Source organism: Monopterus albus, unplaced genomic scaffold (assembly GCF_001952655.1).
Source record: "Monopterus albus unplaced genomic scaffold, M_albus_1.0 scaffold263.1, whole genome shotgun sequence".
Taxonomy (NCBI): Eukaryota; Metazoa; Chordata; class Actinopteri; order Synbranchiformes; family Synbranchidae; genus Monopterus; species Monopterus albus.
The window spans coordinates 277,554-304,694 of record NW_018128143.1 but is presented as its reverse complement, the minus strand read 5'-3'; the positions used below and the strand labels follow the sequence as shown (position 1 = coordinate 304,694).

The following is a 27,141-nucleotide window of genomic DNA, read 5'->3' as shown; positions in this document are numbered from 1 at the left end:
CATGCTCATTATAACATTATAAGATAATAATATGTCAGTGCTTTGGTTACAGCTTGTTCAGTTGCCCACAGGTAACCAAACAAATGAATTAATGCTGCTTTGAGTTATGAGACTGTAATGATGGTTTTTGTGCCAAACCCCATGTCAGCTGTGGTAACTGCCGGTAATAATGCTTTTAGGGCCTTTTCACTTTTAGATGTTTTCTACTGCTTTTTGCTACCCAGAGGAAATTCAAACGGACAAGCAAGGAGAAGAAGAAGCTTTATTTATTGTAACATTGTGACACGTACAACAAAATTATATTTGGAGCTGAGGGCTCTGGGCCGCTGTGTGTATATGTGCCGCCATCACAGGCAACTTGGGGGGTTCAGTGTCTTGCCCAAGGACACTTCAACATGTGGACTGCAGGCACCAAGATTCGAACCCTCAATCTTCCAGTTGGGAGACAACTGCTCTACCCACCGCATCACTAAACGTGTTCTCCTGTTGAATGGGGTGTTTCTGTACCTCCAGGGAACAATGTAAATAAGTGCAATTTCCTAAAATATATGTGAATCCAAATCTGTGTGTATGTGGACATGTTCACTTTTGAAGTGTGTGTGTGTTGGCCTGACACTCTGTTTAGGGCATGTCTCCACTTTTTGCTGAGTGCATGCTGGGATAGCAGAATATAGTCCATATCGCTAACACTGAATAGGAGGAACATTCACCAAAAACAGACATTGATGTTAAATATGTGAGACATCACCATGCAGGCCTGTTGACAGTGAGGTCTCTTAGTTCAAATGTCTCTGGGGGATTGTGTATGGAACATATCACTGGGCAGCATGGGAACAGCCAGACTCAGTCTGGGAAAGGAAGCAGGCTGTCCATTACTGTTGCCCAATCTAATTACTGTAGCTCTAACTTGCATTGATAACAAACTGGATCAGAGCAGCACAGAAGCGTTTTGTGACCATACAGTTGTGCATCTGTTAGCTGACTGGTACATTAAGGATTTGCAGCGTCTCTGTCACTGGTTCTATTCAAGATAAATTTTACCCGGGGTCTACAAGGGGCAAACATAAAAGCTGAGGTATGCACCACTCAAGCCTTTTTTCTCTTTGCTTATTTGTTTGGAGTTTTAAGATTATATACCTGCTTTACATAATTCACATATTGCACGTGTAGTTATTAATGTAATTAATGTAAAAGACATTAAATGTATTTATAAACTCTGGAAAGTTCCATGGTCTAACTTTCCACATTGAGAATTCACAGCATATACACTACTTGTTTCATACACACAGTCATTACATGTGTACATCTTTGGGGGGGGGCTGCTCTCATTGCATTCCCTGGTAACATCTGTTTTCAGAATCTACCTCCCACGAGATAAAGCCATTAATTTGTGGGAATGTTCAGGAAGCAGATGGCTGTCGCGTCTGTTTTATATAGAGCTTGTTATTTTATGTTTTTAAAATGTGAAGACTCGTTGAAACTCTTAAAAATGCTGCTTGGCCAGAAATACAGCTGGGCAATGGTTACATTCTTAAAGGAGTGGGAGATCTAATACCAGAGAGAAGGCTTTTTTTCCCTGTTGCGACATGGGATCTCTCTCTCTCAATAAAAGCAGTTGTGTGGACCTCATCAGCTTCTACATACAAACAAACAACAGTAACATGTAGACCCACCCTTAGCAACAATAACTTGAAGTAAATCTTTTCTATAGAAGTTTATGAGTCTCTCGTATCACTTCTCTCTAAGTGTGCTTCAGTTCATTGATGTTTGAGGGCATTCATTTGTGCACAGCTCTCTAAAGGTCCTGCCACAGCATCTCAATGGGGTTAAGGTCTGGAATTTGAGGCCATTCCAACATCATCTTTTTTTAGTTCTTGTGCTGATGTGCTTGCAGTCATTGTCCTGTTGCATGACCCATTTTATCTCAGGGAACACAGAGCTGTGCATGACAACTAAACAGGTCAACTGTGGTCTCATCAGTCTAAGGATGGATGGATGGTTGGTTGGATGGATGGATGGATGGATGGATGGTTGGTTGGTTGGTTGGTTGGTTGGTTGGTTGGATGGATGGATGGATGGATGGATGAATGGATGTATAGATAGATAGATAGATAGATAGATAGATAGATAGAAATACTTTATTAATCCCAATCTGGGAAATGGCATTGTTTCAGCAGCGGTTCACACTCAATATCAAGCACACAAACCAATAAATAGAATAAATAACCCACTAAAATATAAAACAAATAAAAATACATTAAAAGTTAAAAACAAACCCAACACAATCAAGTACATATACATAATCACATGATGAATCAAGCATATGCAAATCTATACAAAAGGTGATTCAGTATACAGTTACTATCAATCCAGGAATCGTCTAACGATGATGTGTTGTACAAATTAATGGAGTAAGGCAGGAAAGATTTCCTATAACGTGCTTTACAGCAACGAAGCTGTCTAAACCTTTTAGAGAAGGAGCTCCACTGTCTATCAAGCACAAATGGGAGAGGATGGTCAGGGTTATCCATAATTGATAACAGCTTGTTTAGTGTTCTCCTCTCCATCACTGCCTCAAATGATTCTTGTTCACAGCCAATGACAGAGCCAGCCCTCCTAATTAGCCTATTAAATCTATCGGAGTCCCTGGCTGCAATACTACTCCCCCAGCAAACCACTGAGGAGTACAAGGCACTAGCAACGACAGACTGATAGAACATTTCCAGCATCTTATTGTATACATTGAAGGACCTCAGCTTCCTCAAAAAATAGAGTCTGCTGCGGGCCTTCTTATACACAGATGTGCTGTTTATTTTCCAGTTCAGACAGTCGTCTATAGTCACACATTGTTCTATGGCTTTTCCTGTTCCTGCGGTAAGCACCTTCACTTCCTGTTTACTGTGTCTGCAGCGTGTTGTGTTTACTGCAAAGACTGTTTATGGATTAAGCTCACCGATTCCTAGGTTTATTTGAACATCAGCTATTTTTCTGAGTCACAACATACACCTGCACTACTTAAACACCTGTGTTAGTGATGACAGTGATCTGACCTTGGACTGACAGTGCAATATGTCATTTATGTACTTGAATCTATTGTAATAGGCTGTATATAACAATCCAAACATAGGCATTGTGCACCGATGATTCACTTTTTCCATTATTGGATTTTGTTGACAGATGGCGCTGACTGCTTACTTGCTGGCACTTATCTTCTTCTGCACCGGTAAGCCATGATATCAGGTTCCCTTGAATCTGTTTCCCTGTGTCAGTCAGATTGTTCACACTGAGCAACCTGCATTTAATAATGTGTTGGAGGTCTTTTTCCCCCCATCTTTCGTCTTATAGAAAATGATGATGTAAGCTTGCGCAGACAAGTTGACACCGTCAAACATCTTCTCCATCATCCATGAATTAATACTTTCAGTGCAGTAATGCAGGAGTCACTGCTTATTTGATTAATAGGTAGCATTTCTATTACCAAATTTCTGTTATGCTCATTCAATTGCCTGACAGCAGAAACAGAAAAAGATGAAAAGAGGACATCCTACAGAGACGGGGGAGGGGACAGATAATGAAAAATGTTTCTGTTGAACGTTGATAGTTCCTGTGCTGTGGGTTGCATGATATACGTAGGTTATATGTTTTTGTGTTATACGTCCACGCTGACAGTTCCTGTGCTGTGGACCACCTTGTTTGTTTTTTGTCCATGTGGTTAGCTAGATGTTCTTTTTTTGTTATCCATGCTGACAGTTCCTGTGCTGTGGATTTCCGCTTTCGTTCGCCTACCCTCCTGGTTTGCTTGTTTATTCACCTGTCCGTCCTGTCCCTCTGACTCTCCTGTTTTTTTGCTGTTAGCTTGTTTTTCCCCCTGTTCATCCTGGTCTTATTAAGGATCTCTACCCTACTTTGCTTATATATGTCCATGACCCTTGTTATGTTGTTACTTTGTGTTTTTGTCCCATTAAACCTGCTTTTATGTACTAGCACCTGGGTCAGCCAACTTGAGTCCAACCTCAGTTCTCCCTCACCCTCCTGGCGAGGGGGACTCAACCATAACAGTTTCTGTGCAAAGAAAAAATCTACTCACTTTAACTTTGTTTTCAAATGTTGCCACTTACCATAGACTTAGTCTCATTAAATCAGTAAAGGGAATCCTCTCTACTAGGCTGCAACAACCAACAGGACTGTAGCAGGACAGATTTCTAGAGAACCTTAACCATTCTTTTCTAAATAAAAAACTGTACTCTCAGTATTCTCTCTGTGTTATTTTCTCCAGGAATGGCTGAAAAATCTGTTGTTCCACCATGTGACCAGCACATGTTTGATAGCAAAGTCAACCACTGTCTGTCTGAGTTCAACCTGAGCATGGAGGCTAGTGACTATCAGGACAGGTGTCCGTGGCCTGGAGTGAAAAGGTACATTTTAGTTTTTTTGTCATCATTTAGCTAATGTAATGTTCTATTAATAAATACAGCTACTAGTACTTGAGCGGACAGACGGTCTACATTAATTTAGAGCATGTAAATAATAGTGTGTGATTGGCAAACACAGTAACTGTGTCTCTCAAATACTGTACATTGGCCTGCTTTAGGTATTTTTGAGTAGTTGCTCAGAAATCCTTATGACTGAAACATAGGTTTCTCTCCCTCATTGTGGGATCAATTGTGTGAGTAATATTCGATTGTTCTTGATTTCCTGGTTGTTTAGTCTCTACTGCTGTTCCTGATTCTCTCCAGGGCTGCTTTGCCCTGTTTTTAGGTGCCTTTGATTTGCTCATTTGTGTAAAATGTAACGTTCTGATGACGCTACTTTTATAATCCTTGTGTGTATCGGTCCTAATGCTTTGTTGCCTTTATGTAACTTTTTATTTTAAGATTCTTAACAGAACACAAGGGTTAAGATTAAGTGTTCTTTGTTACTACGTACTTACATACACATGCACCGCGTGGAGTGGCAGCAAGTTACAGCAGCTGTGTCCTCGTTGTATTCTTGTCCGTGTTTCTATGAAGTTCTGTTCTTATGGTGTTAGGTTGGTTGTTCTCTATTGCTGCTGTAACACAGAAATTTCCCCACTGTAGGATCAATAAAGTACCTACTCTACTCTAACTGTAGTGTAAATGCATGTGCAGCATGTTTGCTGTTTGAGCCTTGGCATGTGGAGCCTTCACCGAGTTCAACTGAGCAAAAACAGTAAGACTGTGTAAAGTGGCACACTACACACTTTGGCCTCTTCAGAAAGACATCACCTGTAGTCATGGGAAAGTCATTACTGTTTGTTGGGTACAGGTTTCAGCAAATTAGTCATTTTTAATGAAAAAGCATTAGACTGTTGCTTCTGGACTCAGATTCCCAGACAGCAGTTATTTGTTGAGACTTTAATTTATGCCATGTTACCTACAGCAGACTTTATTTATGGCTGTAATAATCCATATTTCACTGTTAACATGGTTTGGGGCTGAGCTCTGAGTTCACATATTGTGCGTGAGGGTGGTGCATCCATCATCATATGGAGCCCAATTTTTTTGATCAGGTTTCCAGCTGTCAGGCTCAATTGAATCTCAGTAGATGTTTTCCAGACTAACATCTTTTAGTGACAACTGTTTGTGAGATTTATGATGATTTAATGAAGCTATGGTCACGTCCCAATCCAAAAGACGTGACAAATGAAGTGAAAAGCAATATCACCTAAATATCAGTGAGTGATTCTGCCATATATAAAAAGCTTGGAGTTGCCAATGACAGATGTTTTTGGCTGAAGTCACTTTGTACTAATTTCAAGGACTCTTTTTCACCCCTGGCCTTTACTCTAGCTATTCATGAACTTAATCTTACACTTGTCTGGACATGCAGTTAGTTGTAAGTGCAGAATAATGGGAATGTTTGCACTGCTTCACGCAACTATAACATAACCTTTAAAGTCTAAATGCAGCAATAATTGTCACTTTAAAAGACTGCCATTAAATGAATTACTAGCCACAGCTAAATCTCAGCCAACAAATAAATATCAATTACTAAATCCTCATTGCATCTCAGTGAAATCCTGATAACTTATTTAACATTGTCCTCTTCCTTGCTCTCTTCCTTTGCAGCACCTACAATCAACTGATGTTCTGCGTGGACAAGTGGGCCAAAGTGGGTTGGTGTAAGGGTTATGGGTTTCTGGTCGACAAAGTTTTCTTGGAGGTTCATCAAACATATTTCTCACTCTGTGGACGGGTCCATGACCCCCCATTCACCACTCTTATTATGTTAATAGCACCTGCTATCATTGTCACATTCTTAATGCCCCTTCTGTGTGTTAGGCTTACCACCTGGAACACGTAGATGCCCAGCACTTTAGGTCTCTGATGTAACGAGCTGACAAAGAAAGACTAGTAATTTTTAACCTGGGTCTCAGCCCGTTCAGACACGTGCTAGCTCTGGTAAAGAGACTGAGGTAAATCAACCGTATGTCATGTTAATACCAAGAAACAGTTTTAAATAAACACTTTACGGAGACATTTTAAGTCTACTTAACATAATAACTCATACAGTTATGTTTACATCTACAGATGTCAGGTAAACACAGATGTCAGTGGTCAAGTAAATGCAATACCACAGTGTAAAATACTCTACAAGTACAAGTCCTGCATTCAGTATGTAAAAGTACAAAAGCATTAGCCACAAAATATACTTGAAATACCAAAAGTAAAAGTATTCATACAAAATTTAATATTGCATCTGGTAAAAGTAAACCTATATTAAAACCTTACTGTATATGCTTATAATCCTAATTACTGCCAGGATCAGTAAAGTCTTACTGTATGATTGTACTGTATTTTGCTTTATTCATCTGATTCTGAAAAGTAAATAAAGTTTTCAAGTACATGTAGTGGAATAAAAAGTCCAATATTTGCCTGTAAAATGCAGTGAAGTCAAAGTATGAAAATTAAAATACTCAAGCAAAGTACAGATACCTAAAACTGTACTTAAGTGCACTACTGGAGTACATTTACTTGGTTACTTTTCACCACTGCATACAGCAGCCCCTTACATACTGATTTTTGAGGTGGGATTTGTACACTTTTATTCCATCTCGCTTTCTGTGTGTAAGGCACAAATCCGGAATGGCAGGCCATTGTCATTCTGCCTGTGGTCCACCCTGGGAGGTAGTACCAGAGGCGAAACAAAGGGAAGACGTGCTCTTTATATTGGAGATTTTAATCTAAAGTTCAGGAGCAGGGCACACCCAAAGTGCACACCCCTTCCTCCTCCTATAATATTTAGACCACCAAACAAACCTTACACCCACTTTGCTTTTCATAAGGAAGAACATATGCTTGGTGTACTCACCATGGATTGTCTGTCCCTTTTGCCTTTGGATGAAGTTATGGATGGTATCAAATTTTTTTATTTACAAACTTGTCTTTGGCCATTCTCTATCTTCTGCAACCAGTAATCAATTAAAGCTCTTTGTCAAAGGACCGCAGCAGATGGTGCTGGCACAAACTCCCAGAAGACTCCCCATTATTCCAGACCTACTATCAAGATGCATTACTTCCATCAGAGCCCATTATCCGTGGAAGCAAGCCATGTGTACTCACCATGGATTGTCTGTCCCTTTTGCCCTTGGATGAAGTTATTTTCTTCATTATCTTAGGAGCCACTTCTCTTCAGTATTTCCAGGACCAGCACCGTCATCTCAGTCTGGCCTTCCGTGCCACCCCTGGACCGACATGTTCCACAGGTCACCAGGTGGCTGCCTCAACTATGCTGGCACGATTCCCCATTATTCCAGACCTACTATCAAGATGTATTACTTCCATCAGAACCCATTATCCGTGGAAGCAAGCCATGTTTTTTCTCGCTTTTGCTCGAGCTCCTAAAATGTACCGAATTTCTGTCTTAATCTATCCACTACAACCCCACTTGTTCATCTCAACATATTTGCTCAATCTGCCTTAAGCTCTTACGAGCCTCTCACCCACCATCTACAACTTTGTACCCACTTCAACGCTTCTCTGACCAACCCCCTCTTCGTCTCTAACTCCAGACACGCTGCTACAAGATTCTGGTTTCTTCGCCACTTCAAAATCACCCTTTCCTTCTCTGTTATCTCTCCTGACCTTTATTCGGGACACTCATTCAGAATAGGAGCAGCTTCAACAACCCAGCGTAAAAGCATCCTCGAACATCATATCAAAGCCATGGGCCGTTGGACTTCTCAAGCGTTTCAACTGTACCTCAAATCCAACCCAAAGGACATCGAACATGTCCAATCAGCCCTCATTTCATAAAGGTTTTGGGGGTCTGCCAGATCCCCGAAGTCGTTCTACCCCAAACCACAGTTCATGTAAGTTACACCAAGCACCATGCTCCTTCATACAATGAAGGGTGGGCCCCAGCTAGTGAATCACAAAAACATGTGTGGATAGTATTTTATTGACAGCAAGGGAGATTAAAAACAATATGTGTCAGTGAAGCCAAAATCAGGAAACTAGTCTTTGTAAGGAACCTATCCTTTTGTATGCCATGCAAAAAAAAAAAGATTAATGAAATTCATAGAGTATTTAAAACATACTAGTCACTGTAGTTCTGTTACTTTTGAGAGAACATCAGTATGACCAAACTATAGATGGTCTAGTTTCACGTAAATCTAATGTATAATAGTTGACCGTACAGAAATAAACCATTCCATATGCTGGAATCTTCAGCCAGATGTCTTTACTCAATTGAGTGGGTGGTCTATCCTGCTCCTATGGTGGTATAAGGTGACAGCATGGGACAGATCTTTCTAAGGGTCAAAATAACTCTTTTCTCTCACGAGATTCAACATCTAACACCCAGACAGGACCGAGTGGCAGCAAAGCACCTTTTATTAACTTCAATAATGCCTACAGTTTTATTTTTTCTCTTGTGCAAATACTGAAAGGAGGTTTCGTCAGCTATACCCTCACAGGTTTTTTCTTACCTATGGCCTACAGACATATCGATTCAAGACATAACAAGAGCACGTGGGTGTGTTCAGCAGTCTAACAGATGTGTGTTCTCTGACAACAAAGGCCAGACCCTTATGGCTCCTTGACCACCGCAGGTCAGCCAACACAGGAAGTACATAGCTGCAGTGGACTTCAATGGCAAATGCCTGCCAACACCATGGCCAACCAATTAACTGTCAAAGGCTACATCAGATGCTAAGCAAACAACATTAGTGTCTCTTTTTTGTTTCTCATTGCACTTGCATGTGTTTCTTTGTGTTGTACATTTGATTAACTGAGTATAAGCCTGAACTGCTTTAGTAGGTTGCGGAGAGAGGACCTGCAACATAGGTCGGCGGCCGGACTCAAACCATGGGTATTCTCTTGGACAGATTCATAAGCTTAAACATATTCAGTAAAACTTTATCTAAAATCTGTGCTTGCTTTTCTTAAGCTAAGTTAACAGGACTGGATATCTTGAGAATGTAAAACTGTTTGCCAACGATTTTTTGGCTCACAGGCTATTAGGGTCACAATTAAAACATTATAACCTAATCACATTTCAATCGATACAAGGGACTGCTCTGCTTTGAGGTGGTGTTTACATGAAAAAAACTGCCAAAACACAGTGTGGGAATGTGTAGCCACTGAGCAGAATATACATGTTAACAGAACATTTAATACGATTTTTCCCATGTTTCTAAACCTCAGTATTTTAATATTCTCACTTTGACCCCACTTGCTTTTTGTTTGCTCAATGCATATTTAACCCTAAGCAATCACTTGCATATGTTTTTGGTCATTAATGAACTTCCATAAACTAGAATTAGCTTTGCTAGATCTAACAACAAGCCAAATATTTACATTCATTAGGGTCATGAACACAGCAGGGCCACATCTAATAAAGAATACACATTAGTGTCTTTGCACCCATGCTGCACAGCACAGCCAATTTCACATGAAACTGTTATAGAGCGCTAATGTACAGGAAAGCACATTCAGGAACTTATCTTGGGGAACTGCAGAGTTTAATACAGTCTCCAGCAGGTGTATGCTTCACATACAGAGAGCAACAGGAGTGAAAAAAAGATTTATTTACAGTTAAAATTCCACGTCACTTCACTGGATAAACACATTATTCTTTTCTCCATTGTATAACACATAAGCCTGGACTATATGCCATGTATACTTTTACACTGCAAGTGTTGGACTGCCTTGACTGCTTTAAGTACACAAAAAAGACACCAAACTAAAGGCTGGGAAGCAATATTTACAGATCAAAGGTTGGTTTCCCCTGAGACGATTCTTGTATGGCTCAATGTATGTGAAATGAGATATAGTAACTGTTGTGGTTATTATTCATAAGCTAAAGCATTGCTGACTCTTTCAAGTATGGATTTTTAATGTACACTTAGAACATTATAAACTGTGCTTTACTTCTAAATAGACTGTACATCTGCAGCAACAAAGCCATCAGGTGAATACAACAAAACATGGTGAGTTTGTTTCTATTTAGGTTGATTTGATAACTATTTACAGGAACCTCTACAGCAGCCACACTTTACTGATTCCTACTTACATTTCTCTGTAACTGCAGATACAATGCAGAAATGGACATGAATAAAAATTAGGTGTTAGAAGACTGAGGTGTTCTGAACACAACTTGTTCTGAAAATGATTGACTAAATACTGAATTTTGGGAACCGTGGCAAGAAGCCTTCTTCCATTTTGAATTGGTTAATCCTTTGCATCTACGGTAGTATTTTTCAGATTATAACATTTAAACCTATCATGTCATCTCTACTGTCCCTGAATATTATACTGTGTGCACTGCAGAGATAGTGTTGGCAGAACAGTGGACAATGAAATGCCCATCCAAGTAAGTATTTGAGTGTTTTCAGATAACAGGAGTGGCAAACACATCATTGCCTTAGGAACTTTTGTGTTATTTACTTGCACTTGCAAAATGTGTTTCTGTGTGGGAGAAGTAGGGTTTCTGAAAAGTGCCATGGCTGAATGGTAATTAAAGTTCTGTAATATAGGAGATGAAAATGAATTCAAACAGCCCTGAACACAGACGGTACATTATAATTACAAGCTCACACTGTGACTATACTCGTACAATTCATCATTCATACATTCTGCTAATACTCAACTGTTCCCACGTGCATGTTTGCTTAGTTTTCTATGCTTTTCCAGTCAGGTGTGTTATATTTTTCATGACAACTGTGAAAAATGCACCACGCTATGAAAATCTTGCAGAGGAGATGAAAGACTGGCTGAGTGGTTACATAGTTTCTGCTTTGAGTGTCAGCCCACACAGTACTTTTTAATTTTTAATTTTATTTTATACTAACGCAGAGCAGTTTAAGCTATTTGGAGTCTAAACATCACTGAGAATCTGGCGTGGCATTAAGTGCGAAGGACACAAAATCAATATATGCAAGAAAGTAGAAAAATAGGGCGGACACCATATTAACTGGACTGGTATGGACTGGTATGTTGGGCATTAAACACCTAACAAAGTACAACAACACCCCCTAAAGAGGCTTGCACAGTCTCTGTAGAGATTTTGGTTCCTGGGGGAGACTACATTTAGAGAGGAGGCTTTGTGCCAGGGAGATCAGTTGGCAGCAACAAAAGTAAACGTTCATTCAGTCAGAGTGCTCATTACTAAACATCTGTACACAAAGGAAAAGGACTACTTAAGTTCTTGGTTGCACATCATTGCAGTGGCAGTGGAATAAAAGGAAAGGCAGCTAAACTAAGCAGGCAGTGGAATTCATTCAGGGTTTTCAGGATTTAGGGTCAGTTCACCTGCACAATAATGATTTTTGATGAAGGTCCACTTTATAGGGGAATTAAATGAAAGGAACTTGACCCTATTTCCCATTTCAGTGCCAAAGTTAGCCTAAAGCAGGCAGCCTGCTGTAGCCATAGAGGTCACCATCATCATTGCACTTATGCCCACAACCTGTAATTAAAGGGCTCGATAGGGAGAAAAGTTCTTCGTCCATTTCAGGTATGATGCTCAGAGCTATTCACTGGCCTCTGACACAACACATCTAACATTATGTGTGCTCTTAAAAAGAAGCAGTTACCCAGTTATAACTTTTGTGCATTTTACAAACATAATTTTAGTAGCCAGAGACAATGATGTTCCCAAAGAGGCTCGTTCTAATTAGAGGTGGAGGATGCAGGAGATCCTATTGGCTGGGTCTACTTTAATTTATACAAGCATGTGAACCTCATTGTACTCATCTCGCCCATCTTCATCAAAGTTGGGAGAATCTTCATCACTGTCCAGCTGTAAAAAAAGCAAATCAAGGTTTGCTCAGGTCAAAATTAGGAAACTTCGGCTGACTTCACACCTAACCTGTTGGGTGCTGTTCAGACACACTCCAGTGCACTTTTGGTGAGTTTGTGAGCTGGGAGTTGAACTTTGGTGTGGATTAAATTATAGTACTGAGACTATGTGAATAACTAGGTCTCTTGTCTACTTCATGGCAAACTAAAACTGGTAGCAGCTGCATATTTAGCCTACAGACATGATTGATATCAGTCTTTCATCTAACTCTTGGCAAAAAAGCTAGTACATACTGTATTTCCCAACTTGTTAGCTTGTATACCTCTTCTCCTCTTGGCTTGTTTGTGAAAACTGTTTGACCATGAGCCAGACCAGAGCTAAAATCCAACATTATATCAAAGCAGTACTATTAAAAACTGAAAGTAACCTTAGCTACCAAATATTTTGGATTCTTTGAAAGAATGAAACAACAAACCAATGAATAAAAAAATGTGGAAAAAATACATGTACAGAGTATAATGTGGTTCATGTGAGAATGAAGATTAGAGGGTTCATCGTGGAGATCAAATTTAAGTCATTTTTTCTGTTTAAATTCATTTTAAGGTTGCCGAGGCAATTCTACAGTGTCTTGGGTTCAAGAGACCTTTGGATGAACACAAGACAAATAGCGGTCAAGTTAAAAACAAATCGGTTAATCTGAGCTCCTGAAAATGTTGACATTTTGGAAATTGGAGCTTTTAATCTGACAGTGATGACATGCAGGGTTTAGTTGATCTAACCAAGAAAACACTGCCTGGTTTCAGGACGCACTGTAAATCTTTTCCTGGTTAGAACCCAGAGCAAAAAGAAATATTTACATATTGTTTTAAAGTATGTGAATGAGACAGCTGGCCATGATCACAGGAGACAATCGTCAGAGATGTCAGGCATGAATTTCTCTAAGAAATGTTAGCGTTAGATATAAAAACATGCCAACCTCCATCTCATGTTAACATTGCCTTAAAATATGTGCTATGAAGCATATAATTGTGGCACAGATTCACATATTACTGGAATGCCTCTGCTGCCAAACCTACCGCCTGCAGCTCATGCTCCTCAAAAATCCTGGAGAGGACGATGCGGCGCAGTGGCACCGTCATGATGAGGACAAAGGGGAAGGCCAAGGATGCCACAGTAGACTTCACTACCCACAGAGCAATAATGCATGCCAGCTGGATGATGGTGAACATGTTCATTCGCCATGTCTTCACCTGAAGCAACACATGTGGCATTTAATGAGAAGAAAATCAAAATACACACCGAGGTACAGTACTCAAAGATACATAAAGACACATTAAACACACTCAGTCCCAACCTGTTCCCCCACATAACAATTCTTACATGTTTCTGGCTCCATCTACTGGTAAATTCTGCATCTAAACATCCATCCATACATACAGTACATACTGTTCCTGAATAGGGTTCTGGGAGTGCTGGAGCCGATCCCAGTGTCAGATAGACAAACAACCACACACTCACGCATTCCTAGGGGTAATTTAGAGTCACCAGTCAACCTAAGCTGCATGTCTTTTCATACAAGCATTGTTGTAAAATATGCAAGAGAGGCTCAGTCGTCAGTTATTTTTCAATCAGGAAATGAACTTAATCTAATTATGCTATTGGCTGTGGTTGTGAATGAGTGTGATTTTCTTGTTGTCTCTTGGTCTGTAGGTCAACGTGATCAGTGGTTGAGAAGCTGTGCTGGCTGTGACTGGCGGATGGCTTGCATCAGCAATGGGGGAGAGCTGGCCCTGTTTCTCTCCCTCTCTCTCTTTCGTTTACTCTCAACAGCTTGGTAGTTTTATGCCTTTCCTACTTTAATGTACTACATGACAACATGCAGGGGTTGTTTTCAGTGGGCATTTGGACAGAAAACGGCTGTGCCTCTAAAAAAGGCATTATTATTATTATTATTATTATTATTATTGTTCTTATGTTGGTCAACTGGAATACTTCCAGCAACCTGTTGTATTTTATTTGTATTACAGTAACCCCAAACTTTTGGTTCTTTTCAGAATTAGTTGCTCATGTCTCTTTGTTTACCCTCCACCTCAGCTTAATATTGCCCTCCTTCCATATAAAGTATATTCTGTGTGGTTTTAAGGTATCCTGTTGCACACACTGCACATTCAAAATCCTGGTTTTCCAAACAGGAGTAAGTATTTCTACTACAATCAAAACCAGACTTAACTAAAAATCAGAATACCGGTGTGGGTGTAGATGATTTTATATGAGTCCATAGTTATTCAGGTTTCTGTTGTGTCCTGTGCTTATGTCTTTGCCTCCTCAACATCCCAGCCTCCCGGTTACTGTATTTCTTACTGACTGGTTTAAGTCAATTTTGTTTCTGGATGCCAGGACTCTGCTCCCGGTACCACTCTGCTGGGTTTGGTTTCTCTATCTTACCACTAATAATAGAAGCCAAGCCCATCTAAACTTTCTTATTGTTTGAGTTACCTTGCTGATGTAGATGTGGTCAGGGTGATGTTTGGCAGGCGTGACCATAAGTGTGATGCGTTCGTACAGCTGGATGCCTGTCAGAGAGGTGACCCCCATGTACAAGAAGATACCAAAGAGCACAGCCAGAGGGATGAGGCGGAGGACATCTGTCATCACTATGGACATCCCTGATTCATAGAGAGGGGTGAAAGGGGAGGTTTTCAAATGATATCACTGTTTCTGAAAAACATACATGCCCAATAATTTGCAAGACAGATAATTATTCATCCAACAAAGGAACACTCCTCATGAGAAATATACTGACAGCGCTGTTGATTTGAAACATATTCAGTGTTCAGCTGCATTGGTTGAAATGCTAACTAGGGCTGATCCAGAGAAGACTCACTCCCAATCCAAATAGCATAGTCATCAAATGAAAACTCAACAATCATGATGACATATTATGGTTGTATAGCCAAATTGAATAAAGCTATACTTTGGGAAATTTAATAGAAACAAGATATTGTGTTGGCAAAACAGCACTTAGTGGGTAGAAACTATGTTGCAATGCTAGTCGTTACATTTGAAGTAAATAAATAAATACAGTTTCTGTTCATTTCAAATATAGTTTGTAAACAGACTGTAAAATGAGTTTAATCTGTTGCATGGGCTGATTCATACTTCATGTGAAGACATGGAGCTGAAGAATGGCTATTCTTTACATGCCTGGAAACTCCTGTAATTCATGAATTCATGTTGTAGAAAAGTATAAACAGAGCAACAAAGCAAACTAGAATAATTGTTCTGAAACTGGTCAGTTGAGATTCTTCTGTCATTTAGCTCATTTCAGTCACCGTCACTGGTATCAGCTGTAGCTAACCTAAACTGATGCTAATGCTAAAACTGAGAGTTGGCTGGTTCTGTCTTCATCCGACTTCTTACTGTTTTTTCCTAATGTTTTAAAACAAGAACCCTGTAAAAGGGTCCTTAGTGCATGACTTAGAGTTTAAAAATGAATCTAAACCTACAAGCACAGTATAGACCTATAATATATACAAATGTAATACAAATGCTATTCATTCTAACATATTCCTTGAATAGTTAAGGTGCCTAGTACAGAATACTACTAACTACAGAATAACATATAACACCTTTCCCCCCAAAAAACTGTTGCAATCACAATTGTTTTACCCTGATTTTAAATATGTTTTATCTTTTTCATCTCATTTTATCTTATAATATTTTATTGTCTGGTATTTTTCCTTTATCTGGGCTTCTAGTGGCCTGGGTTTAAATGAGATTGTTATGCCTTTATTTGGATTTTCTTTCATGTAAAGTCCTTTGTAACTTTCTTTTTGAAAGTGCTTTATATTATGTAAAAGTGACCCCACCCTCTAAAGCCTTACATGCACATTTTTGGCATATCTAGAAACACACTTTCACCCGTCCCTCTCCTCTTACCAACAAGCACAGCCACAAGAAGCCCAGTCAGCCTCTGCTCTTTCACCTCCTGGATCATGGGCTTTTCGCCAGGTGCCGTGGCCTTGCTCATGACTGTGAGTGCATTGACATGAGTGACGGAGCGGACAGTGGCAGCGGTGAGCCACGGCAGGCCAAAGAGGGGGCAGATGGCACCCAGGATCACAATGAGCAGGAGATCCAGGTGGAAGCCTGATCCTTTAACCAGGTGACGCTCCTTCTTACTGACTATAAGTCTGAGAAAGGATGAAAAACCGGAAAAGGATTAAAAGATGGGATAATGAGAGCATCGTCACTGTGGACAGTCATACTGTACGTACGAAGTGATCTGAGTTTCCATGAAAATGAGGATGAAAACAAGAAGGGCAGGTACAATAGATGCTCCCATCATCCAGGGGGGAAAGGGCTGCTTGTCACCAAAGGGACTGATGAACCAACCTCTCTTGTCAGGGGATGTGACTGAAAAGCCCGACGGCACATTGAGTTTCTAAAAGTAGATAAAAGTGTACCAAACTGAGAGAAGCCACTGATTTATTAGAACTGTAATAAAATGCAACTCAAGTGACGGAGAAGTTACCTGTGTGTATGTGTCAGTAATAGAGTAATCCACCAGTACTGAAACCAAAATTGAGATAGGGATGCCAAAGTCACCAATGATTCTTCTGACCTGTGGACATTATTGAAAACTAAACATTACATCAAGTACAAGTACATCACAGCTCTTAACACAAAAAGATATGAACAACTTACTTCACTGCAAGTCAGAGTTTAACCAGATACAAATGAAAACAAGTCATCTTCAAATTCAGTTTAAAGGGGAACATCCACTGCTTTGGAGGACTTCCTGAACTGTCATTGACAGCCTGGAGGATTTTCACCGCAGGTAGTAGAGCCATGTTTTTACCCTATATTACTAATGTGTACGTGAGCATGATGACATGACTCTGTTCCTGCAGTACATCAGTAGATTACACTCTTCCACAGCTCAGTATATAGAAGATGAGTATAAAGAAGATTTGCAAAGTGCCAGAAAAATTATGGAAAAAAAAATCTCTGCGTTTTATGAGGAATGAAATGCCTTCAACAAGCCTGTTAGGTTTTAAGGATTCACAAAAGTGCCCCAAGATACCATGAAATGTACATGAGAAAAAGGACATTCACAGCTCAGTTTACCTTGCCACCTAGAAATCGACTGTTTCGGAACTTCCTGAGAAAGAATGCAACAAAGAACGTGCCCATCATCAGGACCAGAGACAGAAGAGCAGTGTTGGGCTGGTTTATGATTGGGTCATCAACATTTTGAAGCCAAGAAGCTGAAGTGGAGTCACTGGGGTATACTGCCAACAGTGGATGTTCTTTGAACACCTGGAAACAAGAAAGAACCTCAAATTATCCTTTGTTGACTGGTTGTAGTGCCTAGTTACAGATATAAAGAAAATGAAGGAAGCATGCAATAAAGGTGCCTGTTACTGTTCAAACTCTGGTAGAGCTCAGTGTGCTGGGTGGTATCTGAAGTACTGACCCTGATGAGTTTGGAGAAGGTCTCATAGATGAATATGAGCGAGATGAGGAAAGCAAAAATCTCCTGGGTAAATGGTGAGATGTAGCGAACAAGAAAGCTGCCCTCTGCTGCCACAATCAGCACGACAATGAAGATGAGCCAGAAACCGATCCACACGCGACCAGTCAGGTACTCAAAATTGTGGGCCTGACAGAACTGAGTGAAAGGACACAGGCACATTAGTTCCATGTTCAGGGGAAACAATATAGCAACTACGTAACACAAAAACAAGAGTATGTGATACTACTGTGTGGCTGCTATTCTGTATAACATAAAACCATGTCATTTCTGTGTTTTCAGCTTAAGTACCTTGTAGAAGGCTTCTTCAAACACCAGTAAGGGTCCTGAGAAGCCAATTATAAGAAGGGGCTGACCAGCAAACAGTGAGAATAGGACTCCAAGGGTTGCAGTCGAAACTATAAGCTCAGTCACTCCCATCATGCCCTCTGTTTTCTCTCCTGAATGCAAAAACACATGAAAAACATTGTTAGAACACACAATGATCAAAATGACATGAGATTTAACTGTCTCCATGTTTCTTCTGGTGTCAGTTTACCCAGCAGGCCTCCAAAGGTTATAGTAGGCGACAATGCAGCAAAGTAGATGAAGATGACGGCAGCAACACACTGCGTGTCCAGAGCGTCCTTTAAGTCACTGACATAGTGTGGGTAGCGCCGACGGATGTCGTGGATCAGGCCTCCGAATGGGAACCCTGAGCGCTTTAATGGGTCCACCTCCTGGTCTTCCTCCTCCTCTTCCTCCTCTGGAGTCACCTCTTGGGGGGATAGATTTTTTAAAGTTTTTAAAATTGCATATTGCCAACTTTGGTCTTTTGATTATATATCTCTTCCTAATTTTTTAAATAGAAGAAAACATCTAGAATAATGGCTTTATATTAATCAACTAACGATTACAGCTCTGAATATACAGTATATTCCAAACATTCCTTCTTGTACCAGCGTTTTGTTTACTAATGGTATTGTGTAATTTGTCAATCTACTATACATTAAGTCCCAGTAGAGTTTCTTTTTTTGGCTAAGTAGCTTAAATACTCTTCACAGACATTTTTGGGGAATGGTCCAGCAATGGAAACGCAGATTCCATTGCTGGACTAATGTTGGTGTGCCTCCCTCAAGCCTAGTACTATAATTAAAGATGTAATGTGACAAATTGACTTTAAGGACTTGACTAAGCACCTTTGTTTTCCTGCATCACTCCAGATGAGGAATGGTTCTTTTTAAACTCTCTTTCCTTCCTCTTCCGCAGCATCTGCTTCTGGAAGTCAGCCACAGTCTTCAGGAGATCTTTGCCCTCTACGTCTGAGGGTGGAATGACAATGCTGCAGTCCAAGAACTCATTGATACCATTTAGGAGGTCCTGTCTGTCATCAGCAAAGTAGGCCACCTCATGGAAGTTCTACAACAAAATACAACTGGATGTTATTATTTTAATTTTCATTAACACTACAATATCCATGTGGCTATTTAGTTTGTCACTTTGAGGAAGAGTTCTAGTATTTTGTTTGGTTTTATGATGTCATATTTCCACTGTGTTCATTTCCACTGTTCAGAGCTTTATATCCACCTTGTCGGACATGAGAGTGGAGAAGGAGCGTCCAATCTCATGATAGTCCATGTTTGACTGACTGGGACCAAGTAGGATGAAAATAAAGCGAACTGGGACAGGAACCTCCAGCACTGACTCCAGAAGCACAGCCTCGTTCAGCCTAACAAAGGCCATGGCTGGCTGCTCCAGGAACTCAACACCACCTGACAGGAAGAGAAGAAGACAAAACCCACAAGTTACATTAGTTAGTTATTAGGGATATAGGCTTTAATTACACTTTAGCAACAGAAAATGTATCATGCTAAAGGATCATAACAGCAGTAAATCAGCTGCTGTTTAACATCTTTAATACATTTTTTTTAATACCAAATCAAGACATCCTGGAGCTTTGCAGTTACATTGGACCATGTTCTCGGGGGACACAACACAAGTGTTGACATCCTACAGCAGAAGCTGATCAGAATATAAGTAATTACAGCAGGTACCATTAGTAGTGAGTGTGAAATGATTATGGCATCTTATGTCATTTAATTGTTTCATTTCTGAGACAAAAACTAATGGCATGAGCTTACCAACTAAAATGACGGCAGCTTCAGCACCTTGGGGGATTTTGGCGAGGAGTTTAAATGACCTGGCTGTAGCTGGAGCGCTCTCGGGCAGAGGGTGGAGTGATTTCTTGGAAGAAGACCAGTACAAGCATTATAGCAATGTATGTATGAACAGTAATGTTCTATTGTGATTCATTTTACACCACACAACTACACAACCATTTCTTTATGTCTGAGGAGAGTTATTTTTAAATAGGCTGTTTTAGATTTGCCAGCTTTGGAAACCGTGGGGAACATTAAGTTTTCACAGTAAATGCATCAATAAGCTTTAACTAGAAGCACCTGTAAGCTTACTAAGAACATAATACAACATGTGTCCCAGGGAGACTTGCTTTGTCTGACTTCAAGAACTATCTCATGGAGGGGCATCTGACCTCATGGAGGGGTGTTTCAAAGACACTGCGAGCGCCACAGGCCTCACATCAGAACTTCAGAGCAATCACGCAAATGATGCAAACCATAAACTAGGACAAGACAGCTCTGTGTTGCTTTTATCTCTGTTCATTTAGATAGATGTGTTGAATTACCAAAGTGGGTTCTTGTCAAAACTAGTTAATCATTAACTTTGGCTTTGGTAACTTGCACTGACTGCCTAATTACATCATAGTCTTTCATCACCTAGATTTAATATGTCTTGGATCGCTGTCACCAGCCTTTCATATTGACACAAAAAAATAAAGAAAGCATGAATCATAAGAGGCAAGGAGTTATTTATGGTTAATAACAAAAAAAGTAAAAACAAAAGAGAAAGAAAGAGAAAATAACTTACAAACAAACTGACAAACACATCTTGTTTGGGGTCGTATAGCGGCCCTTTGTTATCCAGATGTTCATCCAGCTCCTCAGCCACTGGTGGCAGATTGGTGTCCTGGACATGGTTGTGACTGAAGCTGCCTTGAAGACTGCTGGATGATTGGTGTTGGTGAAAACGGTGTTTGAAATCACTCGGATGGCTGTGTGGAGGAAAAAAGAAAATTTGAAGAAGCGTCTACAGCCATGCGATAAATATCAGTTCCCTTGTTTGTTTATTTTTTGGTTTAAATGACATAATTCTGAAAAATCTATAATGCTCTTTGCACAGTGCACTCAATTCATGTGCCAATCGATAAATGGGAAACATTTGAGCGAGAACAAGGAGGTGTCATGTCACATAGATCAACATGGTATTTATTTCATATATTTAGTAGAGCACAGAATCTGGTGTCTTCTGAGCGCTTGTACAGAAAATGGGATGGGAGGATTTGTATCTTTAAAGTTTCCAGGACCGCGAGTCATGGTCACTAATGCCTTTTTTGAATTTAGAGTAGATCCTGATAGCTGAAAGCAAGTTGTAGTTTTCCATGTTCCATCCCGTCTCCAAATGTCTATTGACCTTGATACCAATGGTGGTTGACTGGCTGGCTGCAAATGCAGAAACCAGCACCAAAAACTGAGGCTAAAATAACAGGACATTGGCAAGAAGTAAAACTTTGGAACAAAGATACACAAATAGCATGATGTTTAGTCATTCTGCTTTCATTTTAAATCCTGGGTTTTAAGTCTGTCTCATCTCAAACCAAACATTTCTGACATATAATGAACCTGGATTTATGAAAAGTAGAATATGGTTTCAAGCTAGTAAGTTCACATACTTTTACAATAACAGTATCCTTTCCATTCACAGTGTGTTGTAATTAGCATCAGATTGGAACACCCGCTCTTTTGTGTATAAAACAGAAGTAAGTCTGACACAGAACAGACAGTAAAGATTTTAACACAGTTCAAAGGGTCAGGACAGCTCATACAATAAAGTATCAAACTTTTAATCTGAAGATCTAGGCTTTAAGACCCAGTGCAGCTACAGTACAGTCTTGACATTTGTAATTAAGTCAACCACAGAAAAGTACATCGGATGATGAGCCAAGTCTTGTTAAATGGCCCTTCTGGAAATCCCCTGCTCGGTTCCCCTGAGTTAGGCACTTTTTCAACAACCTCGACTACAAAAAAGTTAAATGAAAATGAAATGTTTACAATCTAATGGCAAGAACTGCCATAGTTTTACATGAATGAGTGAATTATTAATATATTCTCAGAATTAAAATTAAGATTTCTGCTATTAGTAATGGTCCACTCTGCCTATAAAACAGGGCTTCTAGCAAACAGCACAAAGCCTGCTGCCAGGATTGGTATGTAATCAAATGTAATGCTGCATATTAATTGTTTAAAATTATTTCACACAATTCCAGGCAGTGACTCGTCCTCTGTAAGTGCTAGAACACACACTCAAATGCTATTACTGTAGTCCTGGAAAACAATTAGGTCACATAAAATATAGCCACATCAGTTTTATCTAAGACTGACTGGCTTTAAAACAGAAATTATGAAAACTGTTAATATGCAGTTTACTGAAACCAAGAATGAAGTTAGGCCTTCCTAAGTTTAAATGACTTGGTAAAAGGGCATCAGGTACTGTACATGATTTCATTTTAGCCATAATGTTGTACTTGTAAACTAAGAGTAAAAGGGGCCTGTCTCTTCAAACCTGATCATCTTAGGCATGCAAGGACACGAAACACTGCTTTCCACCTGTTCCTAAAAAATCTTTTGGTTAAAAACATTAGTCTTTAAGTGGGTACTGACCTGTGCTTAAGAAGCAGAGCCCGTAGAACATTGGCTCTGTCCTCAGCTCTGATCTGATCAGAGATGATCATTGTCTCTACCACCAGATGAGCAATGTTAGGCAGAGAGGTCTGCTCGAGGTCCAGAAGGATGGCACCTAGTGAAGGAAGGTAAAGGAAGACAGGGAGCACACTTGGTGGTGTCTACTGTACATAAAGCCAAAATAAAAACATCTAGCTTTGCCCCACAAAGAAGAGTTTAGCTTTTTTTCTTTACATCGTGTTTTTCTTTGTGGATTTCATTTGAGATGCCCAGGGAACATAAGCAATGATTGGTGCTTGGTACCGTGTGTGATGGTGCGACGAAGCTCCAGCAAGCTGCGGAAGGAGAGCGAGGCCACATGAGGTTTGCCCCAGCGGTCTGTCTCCTCTTCCACATCCTCCTCAAACTTGATCCAGCGAGCCCGCTCCTTCCAGTGCATTTCATGGTCCTTCTCCACAATCAGCTCGTTCAGCTCAACAAACAACTGAAGATGAGGGAGAGTGCACATGCGTGCGTTAAAACACAAGATACACTGCTTTGCACTCCATTTATTACTGCCAGAGATGACTTTTGGAATATGTTCAACTGAAGAGCAGTGATATTATAATGTTACTCAGTGGGGAAAAAGACATTAATACTGCATCATCAAGGTTCTGCTAACACACTAATAGTGAACAATCTGCCTTGATTTTGCCAGTTCTTATCTTGAATGGAGTTTGTTTACCCTCTTTTTTTTTATAATAAATTATACCTGCAGGAGAAAACAATGAAAAGCAGCTAAACCAATAACACAGTCACAACATGTGTTTGGATTAAAAGTAAACAAATAGACTGGAGGCATTTTCTGTTACACTTCAACAAAGAATGACATTTTACAAAATCTTCTCAGAGAAACAAAACTGACAGTGTTTTTGTGCCATGTTTGCTGCCAAACTGAGGAACAACATTAGGAGAAAGTTTACAGGTTTGCCAGATCTGGTGACTAGCCAATAAGTTGATGAAGAAGAATGTGCTTAAGCTAGGATGACACAAGCTTTGGAGCTACATTAAAGCCCAATAATTTAAAATTAATACTGGATCAAATGACTATGTGTAATTGAGAGAGGTCATTTGTGATGAAAACCATGTCTGACTATTCAGTTCCTCTCAGTTTTGCAGTGTGCTTTAGTCTGCAGTAGGCTGTATCAGCTTATTGGTTTACCAGTTAAAAAGACAGATATTTCCCCTGAGGACCTGGTGAAGACCAAACAAGTGCATTTGCCACTGTGCAGGTTAAGGTAGTTTGGCAAAAAGCATTGCTGCTGGTGTACTGCAAACCTCATGAGTTTTCTTATCTGCAGCTCTCTTCTTCTTCAGGCTGGAGAGTGGTGTGGAACTGTTGCTGGTCCAGTTCATCTGACATCGGGACGACTTCTTCACCAGGTGGCGTCTCAACCCAGGGTTGTCCTCAAATCTGTGACCTGAACAGCCACAAGTATTTTAAGACCCGAAGTAAAAGGCCAACACTGCTAAATCATGAAGTCTAGACTTTAGGAAGAGTGGATCATAAACCAGTCTAACTAGCCTGAAATGCTCTTTTTTAGGACTGTGAACAAATCAAACATCCTTCCTAAGTCAGAAAATGTGCTCCATGCTTCAAAATCAGAAGTCAGATTTAAATGTGTGTAAACAGAACAACATTCAGTAGCAGAAGGTAAAAGCTCCTTGGGTGAGAGAGAATCTATGTATGCCATGGGAAACTGTTAGAGAGGTGGTGGCTTTAAGTTCAAATAGAGTCATGTCGTGTTCAGGGCAACGACAAAGCAAGTAACTTTAAGTAAAAAGGACTGTTTTGGTCCTCCTCTTCACTTCAGTAAAAGACATGCTGACACAAACTCAGTGCCCTGTTTAAATCTATATTAATGTTGTTTGGCAGAGAGAGGTCTCTGCTGCTCAAGACTGAGATAATAAATCATCATCAATCAGTTTATGATGTTAGTTTGCTATGAGATTTGAAAACCAACCATAATTTCATACATTTTAATTAAAAGATGCAGGAGTCACATTATGAATCTCATTGCACCTTTTATACTGTACATGCAGGACCTACCTGTGCCTAAAGTGGGTCCATATTAACCCAGCTGCTAGCAGCTACAACTGAATCCCAAATAAATCAGTACTTGTAAATGTAGACCTCACTTTCATTTCTTTTCCATGTCATGTACTTGGCTTCATCACAGGACTGATGTGCCCTGTTTCTAGGTCCACACAGGGATAAAAAAGAGCAGAATTACAGACTGTTTGTCAGTGAAATGTTTTCAACTCTAGATGTGGCTGAGCCCCAAGCATGAGCAGAAAACAGAAGCAGTTGAGCATCATGTCAGTGCGCTCAATACTGTGGACTATGTTGTTCTGTTTGTGACCATGAATGTGATTCCTATTGCAATTAATTAAGCAACCAGTGGAGTACATGAACAACTGAACCAAGTTAACAACCATCTACTGATTATCCATGTAAAAATAGAATAAAGAACTCATCTATATGGATTTCCCATAGTGATATAATTGTATCAGAACCTTGGAAGTTTGATGCGACTTTCACTATTGCTACTCCTCAAGGGTAGAGCTGAAGTGACACTGAAACACAGCTACAGTCCATTCAACTTACGAATAGGCTCCAGTGGTGACCCCAGCTGGGTGTGGATTGACTCAAGCAAGTCATAATCATCAAAGTCCAAAACAAACTCTTCAAAGTCCTCAAAGCCATCAACAGTGGACAAAGAGTTGTGGTGCTCATGTTGGTGATGCTTTGGGGCGCCAAAGCCTTTTTGGACACTGCACCGATGTTCTGGTCCACAGTGGTCAGAGGTCCCGTGCCCCTTGTTCTCCTGTTCCTCAATTTCTGTCATCTCTACGGTCTGTACCTTCTCCTATCCAAGTGGACACACTGCTCATCCAGGGCTTTCAAAGCCTGAATGCCGTTTCACTCCCTGAGTTGCTGTTCTGAAGAGCCTTGGTCCACCAGTCTGCCTCCTAAGTGGTGCCCAGGCAACCAAGAAAAAAAGCTTGTGGTCCAGGAGTCCAATATTCTATGAGCAAAAATCAGCAACAATCAAAAAAAAAAGTAATTTCAGGAAACTCATCAATAAAAATATTCACCTTCCAGTCAAACAATATAAATCTGAGGTAAGCTGAAGTTACAGTACATCCTCAGGTAGAAACCTGCTGGATCCATGATCAGAAATATAAACACTTGCTTTAGCTGCGAGTCCAATAGCAAATACTGATGAGGGACAGCCTGTCAGCTGAATGGGAGTACCACCCTTTTTAATGATGTCCACAGCCCATTGATCCCTGTTGCTGTTAGGAAACTAAGATAAAATAGATCAGAGCAGAAGAATTGATGCCTTTCATTTCCATAACGCTGCCATCACTGTCCAACCATGTGATGTGTAGAAAGGTAGAAGTCAAATTTCAAAAGCTGGTGTCTGCCCTGGAATTTCATTAGACTGAAAACGCATACATATAAACCACAGAGACATAAAGACACATACACTGGAAACTGAGGCAAAGTCAAACTTAAAGAGAATAATAGAACAGCACCTAGGATCAGCTCTAGCACCCTGTTTAGTGAGATACCATGGTGCTAATTCTTAGAGCAAACTGCATTATTCCTGTCCCTGCATCTCCATGGAAACCATGCGTCCCATGAGATGTTGTGGTCTGACTGGTCTACAAGCGGTGCACCAGTGCCATCTCAACATGACCCGCTCTAAAATGTTGCCTGAATACTGTATGTGTGTCCACGTGTGTCACACTGTCTTTATTCGTATGCATATTGCATATTGTATGTACATGTATTTATCACATTGTGTGGACCAATTTGTTTTTTGATGCCACTGTAAAGGACACTTTGGTGTTGTGGGGGTATTTTAGCTGGTCCACACAACGCAAGAGCTTTTTGAAGGTTAAGATTTGGTTTTAAGGTTAAGGTCAGGATTAGGTTTGGTGTTAGGGTAAGGTAAAGGGTGGGGTTAGGCCTTTAGTTGTGAGGGTTAAGGTAGGGAAACATTGCCAGTGAGTGTTTGTGTGTACATGACCTGGCATTACTCATGTTGTGGGGATGTAAATCTGTTTACACGGTCACATTGTGGGGACTTGATGTCCTTAAATGGACATAAATCGAGTTAAAAAGGCCTCAAAGTAAATCATTACATCTTAGAATGATGGCTTGCTTTAAGGTTAGGTTAAGGCAAGTCTCCAGGAAATTAATGTATGTCAATGTAATGTCCCCTGAAGTTATGGAAACAACTAGTGTGTGGGGTCTACATGTGTGTGTACAGCACTAATATTTGTAAGAAAGCATGCAGCATTTTCATTTTTCTGACTTGTAATTCTTTTCAGTCTATAAAGTAACATAAAGTATTATCCTGTCCTGTCTTTATGACAGCTTATAGACATGCAAAAGACGTCTATGTCATCACCATGTGTGAACTAGACACAGCCTCTCAACTCGCACCTTCATGGAATTCATCTCCTTCTGTTGAGGTGGTGATGTTTATCATT

At 40.2% G+C, this 27,141-nt stretch overlaps 2 protein-coding genes across 5 annotated transcripts in view; one reads left to right on the top strand and one right to left on the bottom strand.

The window, feature by feature from the left end:
* The first annotated feature begins 627 nt into the window (after positions 1–627).
* On the top strand, positions 628–6,843 carry LOC109972626 (receptor activity-modifying protein 1). Of its 3 annotated transcripts, XM_020621612.1 has the most exons (5): positions 628–1,075; positions 2,821–2,874; positions 3,178–3,223; positions 4,277–4,415; positions 6,090–6,843. In XM_020621612.1, the coding sequence occupies exons 2-5, from the start codon at positions 2,854–2,856 to the stop codon at positions 6,322–6,324; spliced, it is 441 nt and encodes a 146-aa protein (XP_020477268.1). In that variant the 5' UTR covers positions 628–1,075; positions 2,821–2,853; the 3' UTR covers positions 6,325–6,843. The 3 variants fall into 3 exon arrangements, with proteins under 3 accessions (XP_020477268.1, XP_020477270.1, XP_020477269.1); XM_020621614.1 differs by lacking the exon at positions 2,821–2,874 and having other exon boundaries at positions 633–1,075; XM_020621613.1 differs by lacking the exon at positions 628–1,075 and having other exon boundaries at positions 2,404–2,874.
* A 167-nt stretch (positions 6,844–7,010) lies between these two features.
* Positions 7,011–27,141, bottom strand: part of slc4a3 (solute carrier family 4 member 3) — a 35,858-nt gene continuing 15,727 nt past the window's right edge. The window contains exons 4-20 of one of the 2 annotated variants that reach the window (XM_020621603.1): positions 23,914–24,056; positions 22,900–23,080; positions 22,576–22,711; positions 20,726–20,909; positions 19,921–20,023; positions 19,367–19,551; positions 18,979–19,198; positions 18,339–18,557; positions 18,092–18,240; positions 17,744–17,938; positions 17,395–17,586; positions 16,799–16,888; positions 16,542–16,708; positions 16,204–16,457; positions 14,761–14,930; positions 13,341–13,514; positions 7,011–12,264 (exon numbers count right to left, since the gene is read on the bottom strand). In XM_020621603.1, coding sequence (XP_020477259.1) covers positions 12,187–12,264; positions 13,341–13,514; positions 14,761–14,930; positions 16,204–16,457; positions 16,542–16,708; positions 16,799–16,888; positions 17,395–17,586; positions 17,744–17,938; positions 18,092–18,240; positions 18,339–18,557; positions 18,979–19,198; positions 19,367–19,551; positions 19,921–20,023; positions 20,726–20,909; positions 22,576–22,711; positions 22,900–23,080; positions 23,914–24,056 — 2,840 coding nt within the window. In that variant the 3' untranslated portion in view covers positions 7,011–12,186. The remainder of the gene's footprint in view (positions 12,265–13,340; positions 13,515–14,760; positions 14,931–16,203; positions 16,458–16,541; positions 16,709–16,798; positions 16,889–17,394; positions 17,587–17,743; positions 17,939–18,091; positions 18,241–18,338; positions 18,558–18,978; positions 19,199–19,366; positions 19,552–19,920; positions 20,024–20,725; positions 20,910–22,575; positions 22,712–22,899; positions 23,081–23,913; positions 24,057–27,141) is intronic. The other variant, XM_020621602.1, reaches the window with a different exon arrangement.

Coding starts and splice junctions, on each gene's coding strand:
- LOC109972626 (XM_020621612.1), top strand. CDS start 2,854: ATGGCTTTTCCTGTTCCTGCG. Junction 3,224..4,276: donor ACTTATCTTCTTCTGCACCG/GTAAGCCATGAT, acceptor TATTTTCTCCAG/GAATGGCTGAAAAATCTGTT. Junction 4,416..6,089: donor CCGTGGCCTGGAGTGAAAAG/GTACATTTTAGT, acceptor CTTCCTTTGCAG/CACCTACAATCAACTGATGT.